This window comes from Canis lupus, chromosome 5 (genome assembly GCF_011100685.1).
Source record: "Canis lupus familiaris isolate Mischka breed German Shepherd chromosome 5, alternate assembly UU_Cfam_GSD_1.0, whole genome shotgun sequence".
In the NCBI taxonomy this organism is placed as follows: domain Eukaryota; kingdom Metazoa; phylum Chordata; class Mammalia; order Carnivora; family Canidae; genus Canis; species Canis lupus.
The window spans coordinates 45790220-45816419 of NC_049226.1; the positions used below are offsets into that span (position 1 = coordinate 45790220).

Here is a 26200-nt window from a genome sequence, read left to right on the forward strand (position 1 = left end):
ATTTAACATAATATTGGAAGTTCTAGTCAGCTAGAAAAAAAGACATAGGCAGCAATTAAGTAGGAAAAAGAAATAAAAGACATCCAAACTAGAGTAGAAGATGAAAGTGATTTCTGCTTGCAGAAGCATGAAAACCCTAAATATTACACATACACAGACAGAAACTATTAGAATAAATGAATTCAGCAAAGTTGCAGGATATGAAATCAACATACGAAAATCAGTTGCATTTCTACACATTAACAATGAACAATCAAAAAAGAAAATTAAGAAAACAATTCCATTTGCAATAGAGTCAAAAAGAAAAAAATACTTAAGAATTAACTGAAGCAAGAATTAAACTACATGTTCACTAAAAACTATACAACATGGCTGAAAGTGAAATCTCAATAAAGTGAGGGATTAAGCCATGAAATATCTAAGACTGCACTATCCAACATGGTAGCTACTAGCTACACATGACTACCGAGCATAAGAAATGTGGATAGTTTAAACTGAGATGTATGCAGAATGTAAAATATATACTAAATCTCAAACAGTACCAAAAGAATATAAAATATCTTAATAGTTTAGTATATATCGCATTTTGAAGTAACATTTTGAACATACTGTATTAAATATTAAGAATTTTAAAAACAGGGGTACCTGGGTGGCTCAGCTGGATAAACATCCAACTCTTGATTTCAGCCCAGGTCATGATCTTGGGGTCCTGGGATTGAGCCCCGTGTGGAGCTCTGCCCTCAGTATGGCGTCTGCTTGAGATTCTCTCTTTCCTTCTCCATCTGCCTCCCCCTGCCAGCTCTCTCTCCAAAATAAATAAATTAATTTTTAAAAAATGTTTTATTACTTTTAAAGATTTTATTTATTCATGAGAGACAGAGACAGAGAGAGAGAGAGGCAGAGACATAGGCAGAGGGAAAAGCAGGCTCCCTACAGGGAGCCCAAAGCAGGACTCGATCCCAGGACTCTGGAATCATGCCCTGAGCCAAAGGCAGATGCCCAACCACTGAGCCACCCAGGCGTCCCCCCACCTAAATTTTTTTAAGCGCTGCTAGAATAAGAGACATAAATAAATGGAAAGACATCCTATGTTCATGGATTAGAAGATGTACTGTTAAAATGTCTATACTAACCAGAGTGACTGAGAGATTCAATATAGTCCCTATCAAGATTCCACTTTTTTTTGCAGGAAAAGAAAAATCCACACTAAAATTCATATGGAATTTCAAGGGACCCCAAATAGTCAAAACAATGTTGAAAATAAGGTGAAAAATAAGAACAAGAATGGAAGGCTCATACATTGTGATTTCAAACTTATTACAAAGCTACAGTAATCTCAACAGGGTAGTACTAGCATAAAGACAGACATACAGACAAATGGAATAGAATAGAAAACCCAGAAGTAAGTCTCTACATATATGGTTAAATGATTTTTGACAAAAGTGTCAAGATTACTCAATGGGGAAAGGAAGTCTTTTCTCTAAAGTGCTGGGAAATCTGGATATTGCATGTGAAAGAATAAAGTGGATCCTCACTTTACACCATATACAAAAATTAATTCAAAGATTAAAGACCTAAATGCAAGACCTAAAATTATAAAACTCTTAAAAGCTTAGGTGGAATGCTTCATAATATTGAATTTACCAATGCTTTTCTGGGTCTGACACCAGAAGCAGAAGCAGAAGCAGAAAGAAAGAAAAAGAGACACAGACAGACAAAGAATAAACAGATATGTTGGGCCACAAAACAAGTCAGAACAAATTTAAGGATATTGAAATAATATCAAGTATTGTTCTGACCACAATGGTATGAAACTAGAAATCAGTAACAGGAGGGAAACTGGAAAATTCACAGATATACAGAAATTAAACAATACACTCCTGAATAATGACTAGCTCAAAGAAGAAAAGAGAAGTTAAAAAGTATCTTGAGACCAATGAAAATGGAAAGTATAGATACCAAAACTTAGGAATACAGCAAAAGTAGTTCTAAGAGGAAAGTTTATAGCGATGCCTACATGAAGAAAAAATAAAGATCTCAAACATTACACATCAATGAACTAGAAAAAGAACAAACCCAGCCCACAATTTGGCAGAAAATAATAAAGATTAGAACAGAAATAAAAGAGACTGGGAAGATCCATGAAACTGTTGGGGTTTTGAAGAGATAAACAAAACAGAGAAACTTTTAAATAGACTAACCAAAAAAAAGAGAGAGGACTCGAATAGTTACAAATGCAAGAGGAGACATTAAAACTGATAGCACAGAAATACAGAAGATCCTGAGACTATTACCAAGAAATATATGCCAACAAACTGGATAATCCAGAAAAAAAATGGGTAAATTTCTCGAAACTTACAACCTACCAAAACCAAATCATAAAGAAATAGAAAATCTTATCAGACCAATAATGGGGTAACGAGTAATCCTAAACCTCCTAACAATGAAAATATCAGGACCAGGTGGCTTCACTGGTGAATTCTACCAGACGTTAAACAAAAACAAAAAAAAAAGAAAAAAAAATTGGAGGATCCCTGGGTGGCTCAGCAGTTTGGCGCCTGCCTTTGGCCCAGCGCGCAATCCTGGAGTTCTGGGATTGAGTCCCGCGTCGGGCTCCCGGCATGGAGCCTGCTTCTCCCTCTGCCTGTGTCTCTGCCTCTTTCTATCATGAATAAATAAATCTTTTTTAAAAATTAATGCCATTTCTCCTGAAACTCTTCCAAAAAAATTGAAGAGGAGGGAATACTTCCTAATTTATTTAATGAGGCCAGCATTACCTTCATACCAAAGCTAGACAAGAACACTACAAGAAAATAAAATTACAGACCAGTATCCCTGATGAACATAGATACAAAAACTTCAACAAAATACTAGCAATCAGAGTTTAACAATACATTAAAAGACTGTACACCATGACCAAATGAGATAGATAGCTTAGAAATAAACAAACATGTATGTGGCCAACAAATCCTTGACAAGGGAGTCAAGAATCCACAATGGGGAAAGGATAGTCTCTTTAATAAACGGTGTTGGAAAAATTGGATATCCACACGCTAAAAAAGTGAGACTGGATCATGATCTTACATCATACGTAAGAATTCACTCAAATTGGATTGAAGACTTAAATGTAGTAACTGAAGCCATAAAACCCCTAGAAGAAAATATAGGGGAAAAGCTTCTTGACATTAGTCTTATCAATGATTTTTTGGGCATGACACCAAAAGTATAGGCAACAAAAACAAAAGTAAACAACTGAGACTACATCAAACTAAAAAGTTTCCATACAGCAAAGGAAACCATCAACAAAAGGAAAACACAATCTACTCAATGGAAGAAAAAGGATATAGCCATAATAGGGAACAGTATCAAAGTTCCTAAAATAATGAAAAATAGAACTACCATATGATTCAGTGATTTATGAATATATTCACAGGGAATGAAATCTCTATCTCAAAGAGATGGTGCATATTGTAGCACTATTCCCAACAGCCAAGATACAAAAACATCAGTGTTCTTTGATGGATGAATAAAGAAAATGTGTGTATATAATCAGCCTTAAGAAAGAAGAAAATCTTGCTGTTTGTGATAACATGGATAGCCCTTGAGGGCGTTATGCTAAGTGAAAAAAGTTAGAGAAAAACAAATACCATATAATCTCACTCCTATGTATAAGCAAACCTTGCTGCCCCCCCAAACCAAGTTCATAGATACAGGTATAAACTTCCAGTTATGAAATAAATAAATCACGGGGATGTAATATACAGCACAGCAACAATAGTTAATACCATGTCGTATTTGAAAGTAGCTGAGAGAGTAGATCTTAGAAGTTGTCATCACAAGAAAAAAAATGATAACTATGTATGGTAATGGATGTTAACTAGACTTATTGTGATGATCATTTTGTAATACATTCAAATGTCAAATCATTATGTAATATACTCGAACCTAATATAATGCTATATATCAATTATACCTTAATAAAAAAAATTTTTAATGTAGGTCTAAAAATCTAAAACCAAGTTAAACCAGTTATGTTCAGCAAAGTCAAAAATCTTGGAAACCTACTTTGAGAGTACCTGGTCCAAATTCCTATGTCAGAAAGAGGAATTCTTTCTACAACAATCTGTACCAATGCTCACCTGGGGTTCACTTAATTGTTTCAGCTTTTTCTTTGTTAGAAAGCTTTGACTGTTGTTTGTTATATTAAGTCTAAATTTGCTTTATTGTATGTCATACTTATTGGACTAGCTCTGACTACTGGTGAAACACAAAATACCATGTAACTAGCCTGAGAGTATATACATTTTTTAATATATATCCAGCTGATCCTCCCTTTCTGAGTTACATGTATCCATATCCCTCAGTTCTTTCCATAGAACTTGTTTTCCAGGCCCTGGGCCACTTTGGCTGTTTTCTTCCTGAGGCTCTGCTCATTATGTGAATCACCTCAAATCAAGCTTTCTCAAAAATCTGGTGCTTTCTGTGCAAAAAGACACAGTATATTCATACAGGAGTTCTATGTGTTTAAGTTCCCTCAATAACCCAAAAAATTAATACTGCAGATAATTTTTTAAAATTTAGTCTAGAAGAATTGCCTTAGCTTTCTCAATGAACTATGGTAGATACCATTCTATCTATACCTGCTGCTATGACTTGCTGACAATCAAACCTCCTTCAAATTCAATTATTTTGACATTTGAATACAGCCAACTACATGAATTTTTTTCCTCACATGCTACTTATAACATGAGTCTTATACCACATACAAACCAAATAGTATTTCAGGGTATGAATAAAAACTAAATGTACTTTATTCTACCTATCAATTATAACATTTACAAATGTCACTGGTCTAAGAACCAATAACATAATTGGGTAAAATCTTCCAGAATTAAAACACAGAGCAGATTCTTTTGAGTAGACCAGAGTTTAATAAATGACTTTGACATTTTTAAGATAAAAATTGGTTCTGCCTTCCAATATTAAAGTAACACCCTACTTAGTTATACAATATACCTTTAAAGTAAAAAGCATTATTTTGAAGAGCATTATTAACTTAGAAAGTCTCATAAATAATAGCATATAACTGGATAAGTATTAATGATACTCTTAAGCTTTTCTTTTTTTTTTTAATTTTTTTATTTATTTATGATAGTCACAGAGAGAGAAAGAGAGGCAGAGACATAGGCAGAGGGAGAAGCAGGCTCCATGCACCGGGAGCCCGATGTGGGATTCGATCCCGGGTCTCCAGGATCGCGCCCTGGGCCAAAGGCAGGCGCCAAACCGCTGCGCCACCCAGGGATCCCTACTCTTAAGCTTTTCTAAACTATAAAATTTTGAACTCAGTTTATATTTAATTTCTAAAATAATCAAGCATTGGGCACCTGGGTGACTTAGTCAGTCTGCCTTCGACTCAAGTCATGATTCCAGGGTCCTGGGATTGAGCACTGAGTTGTGGTGGGCTCCCTGTTCAGCAGGGAGTCTGCTTCTCCTTTTTCCAATCTCTCTGCCCCTCTTCTGTCCATCCACACCCCCCACTCATGCTCATTTGCTTACTCTCTCTCTCTCTCAAATAAATATTTTTTAAATCAAGATTTTTAGTATCTCAAACTTTGCAGAAAAGCAAATATCTATAATAAAGAATTTATATGTATTTTACAGTAACAGACTTTACAAAACCCATTTTACTCAAATTAAAATGACTTTATTTACAAACTGTAAGTAATGAAGCATAGTCCCAACCATCAGCTGGCATCATTTATGAAAAGATGGAGTTCTGTTTCCTTATAATAACAGGTTTTTTTTTTAAAGAGTGCAATACTTTCTTCTATATTGAGAAGTAAATGCACACTATGAAAAAATCATATCATTAACATATATCAATTATCTAGTTTGTAATCCATATACACTTTATTTTCTTTGAAATTTAAAAAATAGTTAAGATTCTTTATATTTCATAAATTATTCTACTTGTAAAATAGGCCCCAAATTAGAATCTACTAGAATCAGAATAATTTCATTTATGATGTTTTTAAAAGAACATACATATATATTCCTGCATAGCATCTACACACATGTAATATACACAAGTACACATGTTCGTGTGTGTATACACACACACACACACACACACACACACAGAGTTTTCTTACCCCTGAACTTATCTCTGTGCCTCTCGGCTGACTTTGCTGTTGCTTATGGTGTCCTGTCAGCAAGCTTCCAACAGTAAGGTTTGGAAAGCTCTGAAGATAAGCCTGTGACCCTGAGAAATTTCCTTCTGCCTTCCCCACCGAGGCTGGCTGTTTCTCCTGAGTATTCCCGTGCCCAGCTTGTCCAGCTATGTGCTGATTTGGGAAGAATGGCAATATTCCCATGCCAGCTGTTAAAGTTGTTTGAGTTGGAATCAGATTAGATGCTGTAGTGAACCACAAATTCAAGAAGCTTTTGGTTAGACAAGAGCTATTCACAACAGTCCTTGTGGTTTTGTTAACTTAACGGGGGAAATGTGGAGACACCTCTTTTGTATCTATCAGAGAATAGTTAAACTTAAAAGGTGAAGTTAGTGGTTGTAAAGCAGTAGGTTTCTATATGGGAAGACAGAAACCTAGAACAGTAGTCATGCTTTTCCTATTTTCAACAACTTCTAGGATAATCTCAAGGATATTTTTTAATTCCAAATTTTAATTGTATATTTTAGAATTTGAGAGCAAAATATATATACTTTTTGGCACTTAGGTACATTCCTTTTTATGCTCAATCACTAGTTTGCTTCCATATTTGAAGGGAATAATTAAATAAGTCTTCAGTTAAAAAAATACTTTGGCATTTTAATAAAGTTAAATCTAACAATAAACTTGATCAGCTGACTTGCGCTGGTTTATAATAACCAACGGTGTGTATCTTTTCCCAGCTCTGAATTCAATGTCTTCCCATGGGTAGCGTGCAACTGGCCATGGGTTGTAGCATTTATACAAAGAACTCCATAAATGCTACAAAAATCAAGACTTTTTTTTTAAAACCTAAAGAGATGGTTTTAAATATCACATTGCTGGTTTACAAAACATTAATATTTGTGAATAGATAGGCACCAAATTTAACACATCAAAGTTTTACTTTTTTATTTGTAGGAAATAAGAAATTCTGGAAGAAATGAAAGTTTTAATAGGAAAATTCTGAACCATTCCACTTTTTAAAAAAATCTATAGTTCAAAATCAAAAGAGCTAATTTTGATAACTAAGTCAAATTTATGTTTTACAAATTCACTACATAAATTTCTTAAATTATTTCTAGTACTAAATAGAGGTGGATACTTAGCTTCTTTTAGCAATGTATTTATCTGCATGCTGAATTTTCAATGTCCTTAAAGCAGTGCATGCTAAAGCAAATAGCTTACTATTTAATCCAACACAAATAATTAACATATGTATAAACTTTTAGTGATACAAAATTTAATTTTTTGAACAGGTCCCAACATACCATAAAATTTCTACATCTGTATACTAGCTCAACATTCATGCAGTCAATTCTAACAGTCAACAGAACTGATTGATTCATTGGATCATTGACTCATCGGTTTTACACAGAAGCTAAATCTGCTACCCATATTTAACAACTTTTCTTTTTTAATTACTGGTGGCCCTTCTCTTTTCCCAGCATAATCACTTCAAACAATTTCAATTACACTTCAAACTGAAAGTGCCTTTCAACATCGCATTCAAGTAAGAAATCTTAGTATACCACATGTTCTTGTTTTTCTAAAAAATCATTGTTTTGTTTAAATTTGTCATCTTTTCAGAAGCACAGAGTATACATGTTATTTTTCTTCTACTAGTTTGGGGGTCACATTTAAAAAATATTATAATCAAATAAATAACGTTTACATCAAAATACCACATATTTCTTTAATAGTAAGGGCTTCTTATTCAGGCAAAAATTAAACAGATATCTAGGTAATATGTTGTCAGCCCAGTGGGCAGCATATGAGTCTCAAAGAGTGCTGTGTCTTTGCCCCATGCTGCTGTGAACCTTCATCAAATATTAAAGCACATCAGACAAGGAAAGTGTGATCTTGGCATGGAAGCAAGTCCATCAATAACTTATCAATAGTTTTCTAATATTAAAAGTAGAAAAGCCTAGAGGGCTTTTAAAATTTTAAATGGCTGAATAGAGCTCAAATTTGACCTTTCTGTAAACAAAAGTAGAATATAGGTAAACCATCTTTAAATCTCATGTCTGACTGTATACTGAGTCTTCAGTAAATGCATGTCATTTACTTTTATGTGCTTCTCCATGGTGACCCAACTCTGTATTCAAAGGAAGTGCTGACCCGATCCCCACTGTGGTGTGAAGTACCATGGCGGGGGGATCTCCAAGTAAGCCTGGTTTCTGCAAAAGAAAAAAAGAAATGAAGATTTCTGCCCATGGCAGCAGGATATCATCTAATGAAAAGGCTACACATGTGGTAATTCATCAACAATCTGACCAGCAGCCTGAATATAGAAAAGGAATGAATTCAGTTAAAAGAAAAAAAAATTATTCCATACTTACATTATTAGTATGAATATTTTCAAATTTCATTAATTGTTGCTGCGCCAGTGGTACATGAGAAAGATTCTGAAGGAATAAATTGGAAGTATTACCCATAACTGCGCTCTGTGAAAATGATAAAGCATTAAGTTAGTTTAACTTTGAAAGCTACTTGTTATAGAACCCAATTCGTTTTCAAGTTCAGAGCAAAAGCAACAGCTTCTTAATATGCCACTTTCCCACTTCAGGCAATGCTAATTAACTCTTAATATACAAGATGTGATCATGTAGTCATGAAACTAACTCTACATCCTCTCTTTTTTTATTTTCATCATTCTTCCTCCCCTCATCCCTTTTTGGCTTTAATGTCAGCAGCATTCAATCATTTATTTATTCATTTAATCATCCAACAAATATTTATTGGGCACTCTCTATGTGCCAGACACTGTGCTATATAGTGAGAAATACAAAATAAGACCTGCCCTCACAGATCTTAGAGGTGCCTGGGAAAGGGAGACATTAATTAATTGCAAAAGCATAATTACAAATGGTGATGAGGATATGAAGGAAAAATACAGGAGCTATGAGAATAATTGGGGATTTGATTTAGACTGGTAAATTCAGGGAAAGTTTCCCCAAGGAAAGAACTCTGGTACAGATATCTGAAGGCTATGGAGGAGTAAGTAGGTAAAATTTATGGACTTAGGTTGTGTTGGGGTGAGAGCACGCCAGGCAGAAGGAATAACAGAGGAGCAAAGACCTAAGGAGAAGAGATCAAGGCCCTCTGAGGACCAAAAGCAGGCCATTGTTGCTGGGATGGTGATACTCAACAAGCAGGAGAGGCAGGAGAGGCCAGCTTGGATAGGTCTTCTGGGCAAAATTAAACATTCTAGTCTTAGTTCTAAAGTAAAGAAAATATTGTCAATACTCTGAACTCCTCTCTCACGTCACTCTTCATAACTTACTGTTATTAACACTTGTTTCTTATAGTTTTTTAAATTCTTGAAGAACAATGACTATTAATTTTCTTTCAATGCTATAGCTTCAATGACTAGCAGAGTATCCAGTACACATTAGATTCTCAATAAAATATGTTGAATAAATGAAGGAATAAAGACCCTATAATGGGGGTGCCTAGGTAGCTCAGTTGGCTGGGCATCTGCCTTTGGCTCAGGTCATGATCTCAGGGTCCTAGGATTGAGCCTCACATCAAGTTCTCTGCTCAGCAGAGAGCTCTCCCTCTGTTTTCTATCTCTCAAATAAATAAATAGAATCTTAAAATATATATATATATATATATATATATATAAAACCCTATAATGTACAAGATCCTATGTTAGATTCTAAGAATGAAAACTAAATAAAAGATAAACCTTTCCCTGAAAAAGCTGCATTTAGGACTAGATGTTCATTCACTCAATCTCCATCAATCATCTATTATGCATTAGGTTGCACTTGTAATTTGACTCCTACACAGATACAGCCTTCAGCAGCACCTGAAATTCATAAGCCCTGTTTATCCTCAATAATACATTTATATATACAAATACATTTTAAAATATTTATCTGAAAAAAGGAAGAAAAATATTTTTTATTCCTACATGAGTTATTTCTATACAGATTAAATTTCAAGAATTAAGAGTTCATATGCATTTTTTTCTCTTTCTATAAATGCTTTGAATTAAGACCACATAAGACTTGTTTTTAACCACTTATTTGTAGAAAAATATGCCACAAAATACACCTCCTTCCCTTCTTAATGCCCTATAAGCAGAAATCAATAGATAGAACTATACTGCTTTGATGAACTTAATTTGATCTCATGTACTCATGCTTTCACGTAGCTATAGTTATTAGTAAGGATTTGTTTAAAAAACAAAATAGTTGTTTAATTTTTGAGAATTTTAAACTTTATGAACAAATGAGTCACTCCAAGTTTTTATGTCAGTACTCAATGCTATTTATATACCTGATGTGCTTTATTCAAATGCAAAAACGCCGGGGAGATGGATGGGTTCATCAGATGGGGCAAGCTGTGAGGTGTTCCAAGAACTGATTTAAGAAAATAAAAGTAAAAATTAAACTTTATGAGATGATAAAAACAAACTCCATAAACGGCAAGTAAATACATATTTTTAAACTTAACAAATTCATCCAAAGTTCAATGATATACTGACCTTGTCATTGCACAAAAAGTGGCAAGCTCCCTTCCCTGTGATTCAAACCTAGAATTCGATTTAAAATTCCAACACCTTCTATCATAATAATAAAACACCACACTTAGCCTGTCTCTTCTCTGGGGCTTAGAGCAACAAAACTAATTTCATCTTTTAGTGAGTATAATACTAACCGAAGCCATTTTATTTGCTCAGTAGTTTTGTTAGGTGTTTGGAATATTTTGGCAGGGAGTTGGGGGATGAGGGAGTGAAGGACAAGACAACCTTTTCTCTTGAAAAGCTTCCAATCCATTTAAGAAGGGAATATATGTACAGAAAAATATTTACATTAAAAATAAAAGAAACAATGCTGTATATAAGTGATAAAAAGAATAAATGGCAACTACACTTTTTATCAAGTTTGCCTAAGTACAAATACCACAGCATATATCAAAAGAGATGTTTTCAGAATAGGGGCACCTGAGTGGTGCGGTCAAGCTTCTGACTCTTGGTTTCAGCTCAGGTCACAATCTCAGAGTGGTGAGATAGAGGCCCTGCGTCCAGCTCTCCTCAGCACAGAGTCCGCTTAGTTTCTTTCCCTCTTAGGCCCTCTCCTGCATGTGTGTGCTCTCTCTCTCTCTCTCTAATAAATAAATCTTTTAAAAAGGCGGGAGGAGGATGTTTTCAGAATAAACAGTATATAGACAAAAAGAACCATGAGATAGAAAATATATGAAGTAATTTCACCTAATTATTATAAAGTAACTGGAAATGGTCAGAGGAAGCACTTCAAACACATTTAATTTTGGGGTGACTGTCTGGCTCAGTTGGTAGAACATGTGACTCGTGTGACTCTTGATCTCTGGGTTGTGAGTTTAAGCCCCACGGTGGGTGTAGAGCTTACTTAAAAAAATAAAGAATTGTGTTGTCTTCTTTAAAAAGAAGGAAGGAAGGAAGGAAGGAAGGAAGGAAGGAAGGAAGGAAGGAAGGAAGGAAGGAAGGAAGGGAGGGAGGGAGGGAGGGAGGGAGGGAGGGAGGGAGGGAGGGAGGGAGGGAGGGAGGCATATTTTAAAAAAGCATATAATCCAATGATCAAAAATATTCGGGTATTATAATATATAACCTCTCTACAAGTTTATCCCATGTTTTCAAAAGTAGATTTCAAGTTTTATTACTTGCTAAATGAGTCCATTTCATCTTTGGAAAACTGACCATTAAAACGTGCTTTCTTTAGAATAACTCCATTTCATGACTGGTAGTAGGAAGATTAGATCATTAGCATGAGTTGTTTATAAAGACAGACTGTTTATTAGGCAAGAAGGATAAATATGGGTATTTCATAATGATAAAGGGGTCAATTCATCAAGAGGATACAACAATCTCAAATGTACTTCAAATAACAGAGCTTCAAAATATAGAAGGCAAGAATTTCTACAACTGAAAAAGTAGACAAATCCACAATTATGATTAGAAATTTCAACACCACCTCTTGTCTTTTTTCAGTTAGTCACTGGATGTTGTTACTCTTTTTTCACAGCTTTTAATGAATACGGTTGTTTCCCAGTCTAAAAGTCTAAAACAACCACCACTGGAATCAAAACACTCTGAAAATGTCTACAGTCTCACATCTAACTGCCCTTAGCTCTTGGCTAGGTCTCCCACTGTGCCCCATCCTTCCCTCCTCAAGAAGCTTGAACAACACTTAACAATACATACAGAGGATTATATACGTCATGATCAAGTGAGGCTTACCCTAGGAATGAAAGTTTGGTTTTATACTGAAAAATCAATGTAATTCATCATGCTAGCAGACCAAACAAAAACAAAAAACACATATGATCATATCAGTTAATGGAGAAAATGCCTGGATACATTTCAGCAATTACCATGACAAAATTTCTCTGCAATAAAGAAATAGAAGGCAAAGTTCCCAGCTTGAAAAAGAAAATCTGTGAAAAAGCTAAAGCTGACATAATAATAAAAGAATGAATGCTCTCTCCTTAAGATCAGAAACAAAGTAAAAATGTCCACTCTCACTAGGTTAATGCATAAATTATGCTGGAATTTCTGTCTATTGCAGTAAGGCAAGAAAAAGACATAAAAGGCACACATATTGGAAAATTGTGTTTCTCTGTGGGTCACATTATTGTCTATATAGAAAATCTTAAGAACAAAAACCTACAAGAAATAGTAAGCTAAGTTGCAAGATAAGATAAATACAAAATCAGTTGTACTTGTATATCCTGGCAACAAGAAATTCAAAATTGAAATTTAAAAAGTAATACTATTTAAAATCATATCAAGAAATATAGAATACTATTGGTAAATCTCACAAAATATGTGAAAGATTTGTGCCCTGAAAACTATAAACTACTGCTGTGACAAATTTTAAAAAACTTAAATAGAGAAATATACCGTATGTATGGCTCAACCTCAGAATTGTCAATTATGTCCAAATTAGTAGATAAATTCAACAAAATCCCAACCAAATTACTGACATTTGTCACAGAAATTGGCAGGCTGATTCCAAAATTTATATACATATACAAAGGACATAGACTAGGCAAAACAAATAGAAAAAGAATAAAGTTGGAGGACTTACACTGACTTCAGGGCTTATTATAAAGCTACATCTATCAAGACAATGTAGTATTGAGATAAAGACAGACATTTAGATCAGTGGAATAGAATGGAGAATCCACAGATAGAGCCATACATATATAGTGAACTTCAAAGGTAATTCAATGGAAAAAGGATATTCTTTTTAAACAAGTGATGCTGGAACAACTGTAAAAAAATAAAAAAAAAACCTGGAACTTTACTTCACATCATAAACAAAAATTAACTCAAAATGAATCATAGAAAAGAAATGAATCATAGATCTAAATATAAAAGATAAAATTATAGCACTTCTTTAATATAAGAGAGCATCTTAATGACCTTAAATTTGGCATCTTAAAAAAAAATTGGCATCTTAAATCTGACAAACGATATACAAATTATAACAGAAAAATAATAAATTGGGCTTTGCCAAAATAATGTTGTTTTCCACAAGTTATTGTTAATCAAGGACAACTTACAGAGTGAAAAAAATATTTTCAGATCCATATATACAACAGCAGACTTGCATCTAGAATAAAGAACACTTACAACTTTTTTTTTCCACTTACAACTTAATAAGAAAAAGATAACTCAGTTTTAAAATGTGCAAAATATTTAAAAAGGTATAATTGAAATATATAAAGATGGCTAAATTAGTATATTAAAAGATGTTCAAAATCATTAGTTGAAAGGATTACTCAAAATCAGTGAGCTAGCACTATACACCCAACAGAAAGGCTAAAATTAAAGCACTGACACATCAAGTGTTGGTGAGAAGACTAAGCACATCGGAGCCTTGGACAGTGATGGGTAACAATGTAAAGTGGTTGAACCACACTGGAAAACAGTTGGCAGGGTTTCCTATAACTTAAACATACATCTAACATATGTCCCAGCCATTCCACAACTAATTTACCAGAGAGAAATAAAAGCATAAACCTATATAAGGACTAGTACACAAATGTTCACAGAAATTTTATTTGTAATAATCCCAAACTAGAAATAACTTAAATGTTCATCAGCAAGTCAATGAACATGGAAATTGTGGAATACTACTCCTCATTAAAAAGAAAAAAAGTATTGATACATGCAGCAACATAAAGGAGTCTCAAAAAGCTGAGTGAAAAGAAGCCAAATACTACATACTGTGTGCTTCCATTTATAGAAATTTCTAGAAAATACAAGCTATAGGGACAGAAATCAAATCAGTAGTTTCCTGGGGATGGGAAAGAAGGAGATTACAAACAGTCAAAAAGAAACTGAGTAATAAATATGTTCATTATTTTGATTATGGTGATATATATATATATATATGGGTGTATACATATGTCAAGATTTATGTATACTTACAATTTTATACATGTCAGAATGTCTCATTTTTTAGACTCTAAATATGGGCCAATTAACACGCAATTATACCTCAACAAAGCTGTTAAAAAGTATAATTTAAACTACAACTAAATGCACATGACTTAAAATTTTAAATGGAAACACACATAAAGAAAGAAATTTAGAATATTTACACTATTATATTTTTGAAGGTAGTTAAAAGGTCTGGACTGAAGAAAAAAGATCAGTATGGTTAGAGTAACATAACCCAATTGGGCCTGGAAGGAAAGTCAATCTGACGGAGGGGTACAAATTAAACAAAAAAGGCAGACAAGAGTCGTTAGGAATTTACAGACCAGACCAGGTATGTGTGAGTTGTGGGACAGAGATGTAGAGGAAGGGGATTAACCTGTAAACAAACACTTAAGTCCCTTTCATTATAAATAATGGTGCTGCTTTAGGTGCAGGAGATGAACAAGACATAAATCTTTGCAAATATGGAACTTACATTCTAGTGGGACAAACTATAAACAAGTAAATATATGTGAGTTATGTGAAAAAAAATTTTTAAAGAGTATAAACATATATACTACATTTAATATAAACATGAGGAATTATCATTCTTAGCTTGCTCAGAGTCTCTGTGAGGAGCTCAAAGTATAGTAAGGGATAGAGTTAAGACCTAAAGGACATAATGAAGGAAATCTAGAACTTATTATTAACAAGACACTTTGTCTTTCCTGAAGATCAAGCAACTTTCCAAACATCCTCCAGAAGCTTTGGATGTGTTCACATGAGGTAGATGTCATCCCTAGCCACTCCACACAAACAAAAAGCCATGCTTGGCAAAATAATTTCTCCATCAGTGTAACAGTGGAATATCTTTACAACTGTAAAACCAGTACTAAAATAAGCATAATCTCTATGATCATACATCAATCTGAGTAGAAAAGCAGAGGAAAGAATAAATTCTTAGATGAAAAGAAAAGAAAAAAAGTAATACTGGAGGGGAGTTACTGAAGAGAGCCTAGAGTCCAAAGGTGTGGCCAATACTTTCTAAAAGACCCAAGAGCATGATATGCTTCCTTTAAACACTAATACAATCTCAGACTGCATTAACAGAAATATAATGATCATAGGAAATAAATCCCACTGCATTCTGTGTTGATCAAAAACCATTTACAGGATTTCTGTGTACACCATATTGCTGGACAACCCAGAAAACCTAGGCTAATATCTACAAGAGGACAACTAGCTAGGGAAACTAGAGAGCATATCTTAGGACATATTGTGGAAAGTCAAATATAAAACTGTAATCTCCAAAGAAGTTCATGAGGTACAGAAAAAAATACTAGAAGTTTCGTTCATGTTTACTTTTTATCTTTTAATAAAATATAAGCTGTATCACTTCTTAATATATAGGTCAACAAGGGTGCATTTATATAACTGACATATAGTTGATACATATAGTGTATATATTGGGGCTCTGCTCAAAATTTACTTTAATGATAGTGCTGCATAGTAAAAAAATAAATTTTAAAAAGACCACTGACCTGGAGAACAGAAGACAGGGAAAAGAAAAAAAATGACTAAAGGGATGCCCGGGTGGCTCAGTGGTCGAGCGCCTGCCTTTGGCCCAGGGCATGATCCTGGGGTTCTGGGATCGAGTCCCACATTGGGCTCCTGGCATGGAGCCTGTTTCTCTCTCTACCTGTGTCTCTGCCTCTGTCTTTCATGAATAAATAAATAAAATCTTAAAAAAATAAAAAGGCCTACGGTTTCATGGTAGTGGTCTTCAAATATTAGAAGTCTTTTCTGATGGAAGAAGCAATAAATAGACTTATTCCTTATTTCTCCAAAGGAAGAACTAGAATGTCACTACAATTATAGGGTTTATCATCTAATATTTTTTAAAAACCTAGTTATTAAATTTGTCAAACTAAGGAATAGGTTGCCTTGGGAAATAATGAGCTTCTTATGCTTTGAATAGTCAAGACATGAAAACAACTCTCTATACCATTAAAACTGTAGAAGAGATATCTGATTATGTAATAGACTGAGCCAGAAAACCTCTAACACTGCTTCTTACACACAAATAATTGATGGTTATAGATATACTTACTATGAATATTGTTGTATAATAAAAAATTTGACTGGTCTTTGTCCCTGGTTCCTGGAAGGAAAACTCTAAATCATTAGAATTTTCTGAGTGACAGGAGTGTGCTTCTTATGCTAACAAGGTGACTCAAGGTGGGCCCTTCCATGGGATGAGTCAATGCCAGAAACACCAACCATGTGATTAGAGGGCTGGGGCATTGAGTCATGTGATATCAGCCACACTTCATGATCTCCAAGGAGAGGAGAGAAAGTAGAGGTTCAGTTCAATAACAGCCCATTACGCTTACATAATGAAACTCCAGTAAAACTCTGGATGCCAAATTTAATTACATGGAGATCCCTGGTTGGTGAATACACAGATGTGCTGGGAGGGTAATGTGCTCGGATTCCATGGAACAAAAGCATAAGAGCTCTGCATTCAGGACCCTCCTAGACCTAGCTGTAAGGATACCTTCACTTGGTCATTCCTGACTTGTAGCCTTTATAATAAATCTGTAATCATTTAGTACAGGGCTTTCCTAAGTTCTACGAGTTGTTCTAGCAAATCATCAAATCTGAGGTGGTAGGAACCCCCTAATTTATAGCCAGTTGATCAGAAATACAGGTGGTTTGGATATCCCCTGAACTTGTAGCTGGTGTGTGAAGTAGGAGCAGACCAACAGGTGACCAAGCCCCTAACTTGTAGGGTCTGTGCTAACCCTCAGTGGTTAGTGCTAGGTGTAAATTGCAGTCCACTAGTTGGTAGTAGACCACTTGGGGTTGAAACAATAGGTATATGTAAACATTTTTACTCTAAACCTTAGCACTGAAAAATTCACTTCTTCATAATGCTAAAATACACATTTTATGTATGTATAGTTGTGCATCTCAAAAGATAGACTCTTATCAGAGGAAGAATACTAAATAGATATTTAATATATACCAATTTTATAAAGATTTCCATATTATTTTTGACATTTTCTACAAAGTGAAACAATTTTTCAACAGAAAAGGAAAGAGGAGACATACCTTTAACACTTTTTTTTTTTTTTACCTTTAACACTTTTGAACAAAGTAATTCTGCTAAAAATATTACATGGGAAGGTATCGCATCCTTTGTTTGTACAGTCCATAATAACATAGTGTGTTAATTATCTGGTCTTTATTATTATTAGTTTTTTTAATCTGGTCTTTAAATTCCTGTCAACTAGGAGCTAAACTGGTTTGAATATTCAACATTTACTGAAAAGAAATTAGGAAACACAGAAGCAGACTGTACCAAAAATAGTGAAAACACATCAAGGAGGGCACACGATATGATGAGCCCTAGGTGTTATACTCTATGTTGGCAAATTAAATTTAAATAAAAATAAGTAAAAATGTTTAAGAAATAGTGAAAACATATTATCATCTCAGACCATCAATTAAAAGTCATTGGCAAGTCCTAGAAAAATATTTTTGGAATAATTTAAATGTGTTTTTCATGTAAAACAGCACAATTTGACTTCTTGCCAACATTCTATATTTAATCTGTTTTCATGGTGCTTACCTGGTTTAACAGCTCGCCCGCAGAGCTGGGGTTGAAGAAGAACTTGTAACATGGCAGGATTGTTTAAACTTTTCATAATTTGTACAGGGTTTGGCTCTGGAAGTAAGCCTTTTTGATTACTGTGCATCTTCAATAAATACAGAAATAGAAAATATTACAACAAGGAAAAGCACAAAAGAGGACATTTTAAAGGCTTTCTTCCAGAAGTTCTCATTCATTTTTTAGGATAAATGCAAATTGCTTTATATGAAACATTTCTGTATATTATCCTACCACAATTCCTAATTAAAATGTTAAGATATTCTACTATACAGCATATACTGAAATCCTCATAAAATGTCTCAGTGAAATACACATTGGCTTTAAGAGGACTAACAGTTTAGTAAGATAAATCTCTTCACACAATACCAGTAGAAAGATGCCAAGGGAATCTGAATTTATTAATGGGGAGATAACTTGTTGACACACTGTCAATACTACAGAAGAGCCTTACTATAGAATGTTCATCTAGAGCATAATAATGTGGGTTGCCTTACAAACAAAAACTTTCTTATAATAAAAGTCTTCATTAACTTAATCTTCGAGACAAGGCTGAAGTGAATTCACACACATGTGACGAGGTAACCTCCTAAAAACATGGAATTGTTTTCAGTTTCAAAAACCGACTTGATAGATGAGAATATTAATATACAGTTATAAAAAAACTATGAACTTTTAGTCATGAAAAAAATGGAGAACTGACAATACAATTGGAATCCCTCGTTAAACCCAGATACTGTGAAAATGAGAGGGACAGGGTGACAAATCTGAGAATCAGACACAAAGTCTGAGAGAAATCCCCAGAGAGAGAGGTGGCGGCGGGTCTCAGTGTGGAGGCAGGCCTGAACTGGGAGCAGGAGAGAGCCTGCATCTACAGCCAGTTTGGGGAAGAGCTTTTTACTCGTGCAGCTGTAATGAGGGTCTTCCTGGCCAGCACTAGAAGGGAAACCAGTGTAGTGACAGCTGCAGGACCACTGAATTACCAGTTTCTCCCAGGTGCAGGGTTGCCTGGTTGGGGCAGGAAAGGGGCTGTGGTTAGGACAGATAGTAAAGGAGGAGTTCTCTGCCCTGGCTCCCCATCTGCATTCACTAAACCCCAGCTAAAATGGACAGGCTTTCGCTCTCCCCTGTCCATCCTTTACTCCCCAACCCCTAAACACTCACATAGAAGGAAGCTGAAACCCTCCCAGGGAAAAACCTATTCACAGAACACAGCTAGACATCTGGAGAATGTAGCCATTAAAAATCATAAGTAAATAACTGAACCACCTGTAAGGGATGAACCAGAATTAATGGATAGGAAATAATAAGAACACTACATAGTAACATAATAGATACCCTTATAAAATGTTTATTTGTAACGTGAATCAAGGACAAGCAGTTACAAAGAATAACTAATTAGAAATACTGGATCTGAAAAACATAAACATTAAAAAAAAGAAAGAAAAAAAGCAGCCTTCTTCACATACTTGGCATCATTCTATGCACTTCACATGGGTTAGATCATGTAGTTCTCCAAAACAACTCTATAAAATTGGTACAATAATTATCACCATTCTATAGACAAAGAAACTGAAGAAACTGTTACAGAGCATTATTCTTAACCTCCATCCCATGCTTGAACAGATAAATAGAACATGTGTGGTTGAAAAACAAAACAAGGACTTAAAAGATCAGTTCAAAGAAAGCTCTCAGAAGACACTGGCAAAGGATAAAGAAGTGGAAAATGCAAATAAACAAAACAAAACATGGAAATAAGAAACACAAAACAGAAAAAGTAAGGTGATAAAGAAGTTAGAAGTGTCAACCTGTATAAAATAGGAATCCCTGAAGAAGAAAAAAGAGGATCTTTGAAGAAATAATGGCTGAGAATTTCTCATTATTAAAGAAAAATTTAAGAACATGGAATGAAAGGGGTTATGATGTTCCGAAGATGATGTATAAGGAAAAAACATACCTAATCGCATTTTTTAGTATGAAACTTAAGAACTTCAAAGCCAAAGAAAAAATGCTAAAAGCTTCCAGTGAGAAAGAACATATTTCCAAAGGAACAAGAATAGAATTAATACCACCTTCTCTCTCAAAGCATCAACATTGGATTTAAAAAGGCAACAAGTTAGTATTTTCAAAGTGTCAAAGGAAGAATTTTGTATCTACAATATTTTTATACTCTGCTATTATCTAAATATGTGAAAGAAATAAAAATATTCCCAACTATACAAATTCTCAAAAGTTTTTGCCACATTAATTCCTTCTCTGAAAATGAGACATAAGATAAAGTAAATGCAAGACAATATTACATGGTAGGTGCAAATAAAGGTACGTTATGTCATAGGTAATTTCGGTCTTGCATACAAAATCCAGTACTATGGGAAAAAAAAATACTTAAGGCAATCCTAAAATTAAAATGTAAACACCAATATGGTGGTAGGTGGAGTAGGAAGGAGGAAGTAGGATGGAGATAAGAATGAGTTAAATGGGAAGAAAGGGATACTGAGAAATCTTGGGGTGCCAATAAGTTAGCAGCAATTACCAGTAGGCTAAAGACAGAACATATAACTCTGAAATGGGAAGAAGAATTTTTTTTCTTTTCTTTTTTTTAAGTAGTTATGTTTCTATGCCTTTTTTTTTTTTTTTTTTTTTTCCTCAGCCACAAAATCTCAGCCCTCTGATTGCTTCCTGATCTTAGGGGCCTCAGATAATTTAAAAACCTCATTTAACAAACATTTGGTATCTAGTCTAAGAGTACAATTGATGCTGAGGAGGAATGCCAAGAGGCACAAGACATGGCTCCCCGCCTCTCTAGAGAAGAATTCATAGGAAATGGATCAGCTGAGACTCCAAAGGTCAGTCAGTACAACCTAGTTATCAAGTACATCACTGCTGCAATGGTGTGCACTCCACCAGTTTAATTCTCAAACTGCCATCCTCAGATGGAAAATGCAGAATTCCATTTAGTTTTCCCTGTTAAAGGGGTGACATTAAGGAAGGCACATTCAGATTTGCTGTCTGAGGGGTTTCTTTTTTCCTGTCCCAGAGATGCTTACCTACTTTCACCTGCTCTCCAGGACAACCCACACTTGAAGAAAATTCTTAGTTATCCAACAGTAGATAAGAAATAAAAATTAAAGAAAAAAGGGACAGTTAAAAGAAAACATGTTATGAGAAAATAAACATCACTACATTATCTAAGTAGTCTAAATGTACCAATTACAGATTTTTTAAATTTTATTTTTAAAAACCTGTTTTTATTTTTTAAAGAATTTATTTATTTATTTATTTATTTATTTATTTATTTATTTATTTATTTTTTGAGAGAGAGAAAGAGTACAAGCAGGGGGAGTGGGAGGAGAAGCAGGCTCCCCACTGAGCAGGGAGCCTGATGTGGGGCTCGATCTTAAGACCTTGGTATTATGACTTGAGCTGAAGGCAGACGCTTAGCCAATGAGCCACCCAGGCGCCCCTTAAAACATGTTTTTAGAGCAACATGTTACCTATAAGACACATACTTCAAATATACAGAAAGGCTGGTAATAAACAGATGGCAAATATAAACTAAAAGAAAGTTGAAGTAGCAACTCTAACATCAGAAAAACACATATGGGGTAAAATAATCAATATGACTACAAACAAACATGCACCTAATAATAATACCTATACCTATTTATCTATCTATGGAGAAACAACTAACATAATAAGGAGAAAAAGAAAACTCAACCATTACACGTAACTTCTAATACATTCCTCTCACACATCGACAGACCAAACAGGCAAAAAAAATAAGCGAAGACAGGGAAGATTTGAGTCACAATTAATAAGCTCAAACTAGTATTTATACACACATAGATTCATATATTAACTTTATAACCCACAAACATGGAGTTTGGATTGTTTTTGAGCACACATGGCACATTCACAGAAAGTAACCACATACTGAAACAAAATGCAGCCCCAGGGTCCCCTCCCCCAAATCAACATTAGAGACTAGACTCTCTGATCACAAGGCAATACATTACAGATCTGTGTTAGAAGAATAGATGTTTAAAATTCCTAAGTGGATAAAAACTGAACGATGAAAACAAAAGTAATTAAGCTTTAAATTTAAAAGGAAATCATAAAACAATTTGAAACATAATGTAAAATTCATGACACATTGTATAGAGTTGTTGAATCACTATATTGTATACCTGAAATTAATATAACACTATATGTTAAGTAGAATTTAAACTTAAAAAGCAAAATAAAATTTATGATACATATGTATAGCATTAGTTAAAAGGATACCTGCTTTTAATACGTTAATCAGAAAACAATATAGATTGAAAACAAAAGTACTAAATATTAATATCAATAAAGACAGAGGAGAAAGAGTAAACCAAAAGAAAAAAACGAGGATATTATAAAGATAAGGACAGACACTGTGGAAAACAGTATGGAGGTTCCTCAAGAAATTAAAAATAGTATTACCTATTACCTTATCAAAGTAATTCTTCTACTGGGTATTTATTCAAAGGATACAAACACACTAATTCGAAAAGATACATGCATATATGCAAAATAAATTATCCAATCAAATCAAACAATGCATTGGAAAAAAATCAATTAGAGTTAGTAACAGAGGGAACTGGTGCCATATACAGAACACAGAATTATACATGTATATCACACATTTGTAGTGACATCTAGCCACCTATGTGCTCTTCTCCAAGGGAACACAGTGCCCTGGTGCAGAAGCAGGTGATGAGATGGATTCAGAATTATAAACTCAGCAAATCCAATCCAACACCACAGAACACAGAAAAACAAGTTCCAGAGAAAAGATAGTTTTCTTTTAGAAATGCTGAAACTGAACTACTTATAGAACATGAAGGTGGGATGTTTAACAATCATTTGGAAATACCGATTTAGTGCTGAGGGCAAATGGTTCAAAAATATGTGCTTGCAAGTCACACACATCTACTGATATCAGCCTTTAGGGAAAAAGAAGAAGAGGAAGGAACAGTTAAGCAGAAAAAAAGAATGGTGGGGTGGAATTGAGGAGAGTGGAGTCTCTTAAAGAGACCAAGGAATAAGACTGAATAGCACCTATTCAACTTGAATACTGAGAAATCTCTATTAATCTTCATGAGAACAGGTTCACTTGAATAGCAGAGGCAGAAACCACAGTGCATCAGGCTGAGAGGCAAATGGAGAAATGATGACAGCAAATGGGGCCTAATTGTTCAAGAAGCTCCAGTTGTGAAGGAAGACTAATATAAAGGGCAGTATGTAGAGAGCATTTTTAAAGGAAAGGATCTGAGCATGTTTATAAACAGATGGGATGGGAGCTAGTGGAGCAACAAATGACAGTAAGTAGAAAGGTAATGATCAAAATCCTTGAAGATGGGGGATATGGTCATGAGCCCCAGCACCGGCAGGAGGAAGCACAGCTCTTCCTCCAAGAGAGCAGGGTCTTTGTCCATTTTGTTCACTGAAGAATTGTAAACATCTCTAACAGTGCCTAGCATGGAGTGGGTGTGCAGAATGTACCTGTGGAATGAATGCTACTGAAGAGAAAAAGAAAAATAGAGACACAGGTGTGCCTGGGTATCACAGTCAGTTAAGTGTCTGACTCTCGGTTTTTGGCTCAGGTCATAATCTCAGGGTCATGAGATAGAGCCCCATGTGAGGCTCTGTGCTCAGCTCAGAATCTGTTTGAGATTCTCTCTCCCACCCCCTGTGCCCCTTCCCCCTTCTGGCCCGCCCTCTCAAATAAATAAATAAATAAACAAACAAACAAACAAACAAACAAATATTTTTTAAAAAATTGGGACACATTTGCTGGTGCAGTATGAGAAGAGTTGAATGAATGATCCAGCACATGACCTTTGTACTTTCTAAAAAGTAGGAGCCATGACCAGCTGATAGGACAAAGGCAGAAACAGGGTGAAAGTTTGAGACAATTGCTGTAGAAAATGGAAATAAGCAGCTGATGAGAGATGATGAGCTAAAGTTTTGCAGGGGATAACCAATTAACATATATTACACATGTGTAATAGCATCAAGTCATGTAGGTGTTTCTCTTCAAGAGGACACAGTGCCCTCGCTGCAGATGTAGCTGACTAGATGGATTCAGAATTTTAAACTGTGTGACTATGATCCAACAGAGTCAATTTAACCAGAGGCATGACATTGACAGTCAAAGAATAGGTGAAGTTATGACTTCCACAAGCAAGGACAGGAGAATGACAGAAGCACTTAAGAGGAGAAGGACAAACTACAAAAGAAAGGAGAAGGGATCCAGGACCAGATGTGAGATTAAAGAACAGGAAGAGGAGGGCAAGAGACATGAGGCCAAGAGCAACCTCCTATCTTTTCCTCCTTCCTCATTTCATCTACGAACCACTTTTAGACTGATCTCTTGATGGCTTAACTCTGATTCTATCATTACCTTGTTTATATACTTCAAAAGCTCCCCCCACACTCCCCCCGCTTATCAAATTCAATCTCTACTCTTTCAGTGTTCAATGGTCCTCCCTGATTTGGCATCAACCTATCATTTCACCATACATCCTTTTCTACACATCTTCACCTGCACCACTCACCTCTCTTGAAGCATGCAAATTTGCCCAATTCTATTGCTTGAAAGGTTTTATTCAACTCACTCTACTTATAGTCGCCAGATTTAGCAAGTAAAAATGCAGGATGCCCAGTTAAACTTGGGTTTCAGATAAACACTGGAAAATTTTCTCAGTATAATGTCTCATGCAAAATCTGTATTTATCTAGCAATCCTAGCCTCCATTCTCAACAATGTATTTCAAAATCATACTTTAATGTCACACTCAAAGATCCCCTCCATCATGAAGTCTTTTCCCCTCATCCCTCAAATGTGTATTCCTTCCTTAGTTCATTCAATGAGTATTTACCATGCTAAGTGCCTTGAGTAAAAACTGAACAAGGAATAGTCCCTATATACATGGAACTTCCACACTAGAGAGGCAGAGAGAGGAATAAGAAGACAGTTAACAATAGAGAAGTACTGACAATGGGCCATGTACGCAAAAACAAAGCACACACCTTCCTATATATGCACTGTGGATACTTATGAACACTTTGGAAAAAGAGACATGACACTCAAAATTTAGAACAGAACATTCCTACATAAAATTTCTTTGGCTATAATCTACCAAATGCAATTTCTTTTGTAATAACTTCTGGCTTGATATGACAGAGACACCATTTAGCCAAGTTTTCAAAGGAAGAATGTCTTTGTATAATGGAAATATAATGAGGGTCCAATGAAGGGTCCACTGGTTTGGAAAGATTAAAATAGTATTAGAATTTTTCTATATCCTAATAAGGAACAGTAGACTTACCACACGTTGAGATGCTATCAATGCTGCTAATGTACTTCGCCCTGGTGCTCCTGGGGCACAGAAGGAAACTTGGACTTTGCTTCCTTTGATGGTCATTCCATCAGCTGCTTGATGAACCTCTTCAGCATGCTCAGCAGTGTTATATTCAACTACTGCAAAGCCACCAACATAACTGCCTTCATCCTGTGCAAGCTGATTTAATACATTTTGTTAAAAGGAGAATTCTAAAATTCAGTTAGAAATATTTATTTTCTATATAATTTTCAAATCCTAAAACAAATGTATCGCTGAGTGAAGCAAGTCAGTCGGAGAAGGACAAACATTATATGTTCTCATTCATGTGGGGAATATAAATAATAGTGAAAGGGAATATAAGGGAAGGGAGAAGAAATGTGTGGGAAATATCAGAAAGGGAGACATAGGGATCCCTGGGTGGCGCAGCGGTTTGGTGCCTGCCTTTGGCCCAGGGCGCGATCCTGGAGACCCGGGATCGAATCCCATGTCGGGCTCCCGGTGCATGGAGCCTGCTTCTCCCTCTGCCTGTG

At 35.0% G+C, this 26200-nt stretch overlaps 1 protein-coding gene across 6 annotated transcripts in view; it reads right to left on the minus strand.

Moving 5' to 3' along the window:
• RAVER2 (ribonucleoprotein, PTB binding 2) overlaps nt 1-26200 on the minus strand; it is a 91279-nt gene that overhangs the window by 38355 nt on the left and 26724 nt on the right. For all 6 annotated transcript variants that reach the window (XR_005359657.1, XM_038537239.1, XM_038537240.1 and 3 more), the window contains exons 4-9: nt 25656-25847; nt 18260-18386; nt 10497-10579; nt 8549-8653; nt 8275-8386; nt 6153-6415 (exon numbers count right to left, since the gene is read on the minus strand). Coding sequence is in view for 5 of the 6 variants with exons in the window: in XM_038537239.1 (XP_038393167.1) it covers nt 6153-6415; nt 8275-8386; nt 8549-8653; nt 10497-10579; nt 18260-18386; nt 25656-25847 (882 nt within the window). In the remaining variant the exon portion in view is untranslated. The remainder of the gene's footprint in view (nt 1-6152; nt 6416-8274; nt 8387-8548; nt 8654-10496; nt 10580-18259; nt 18387-25655; nt 25848-26200) is intronic.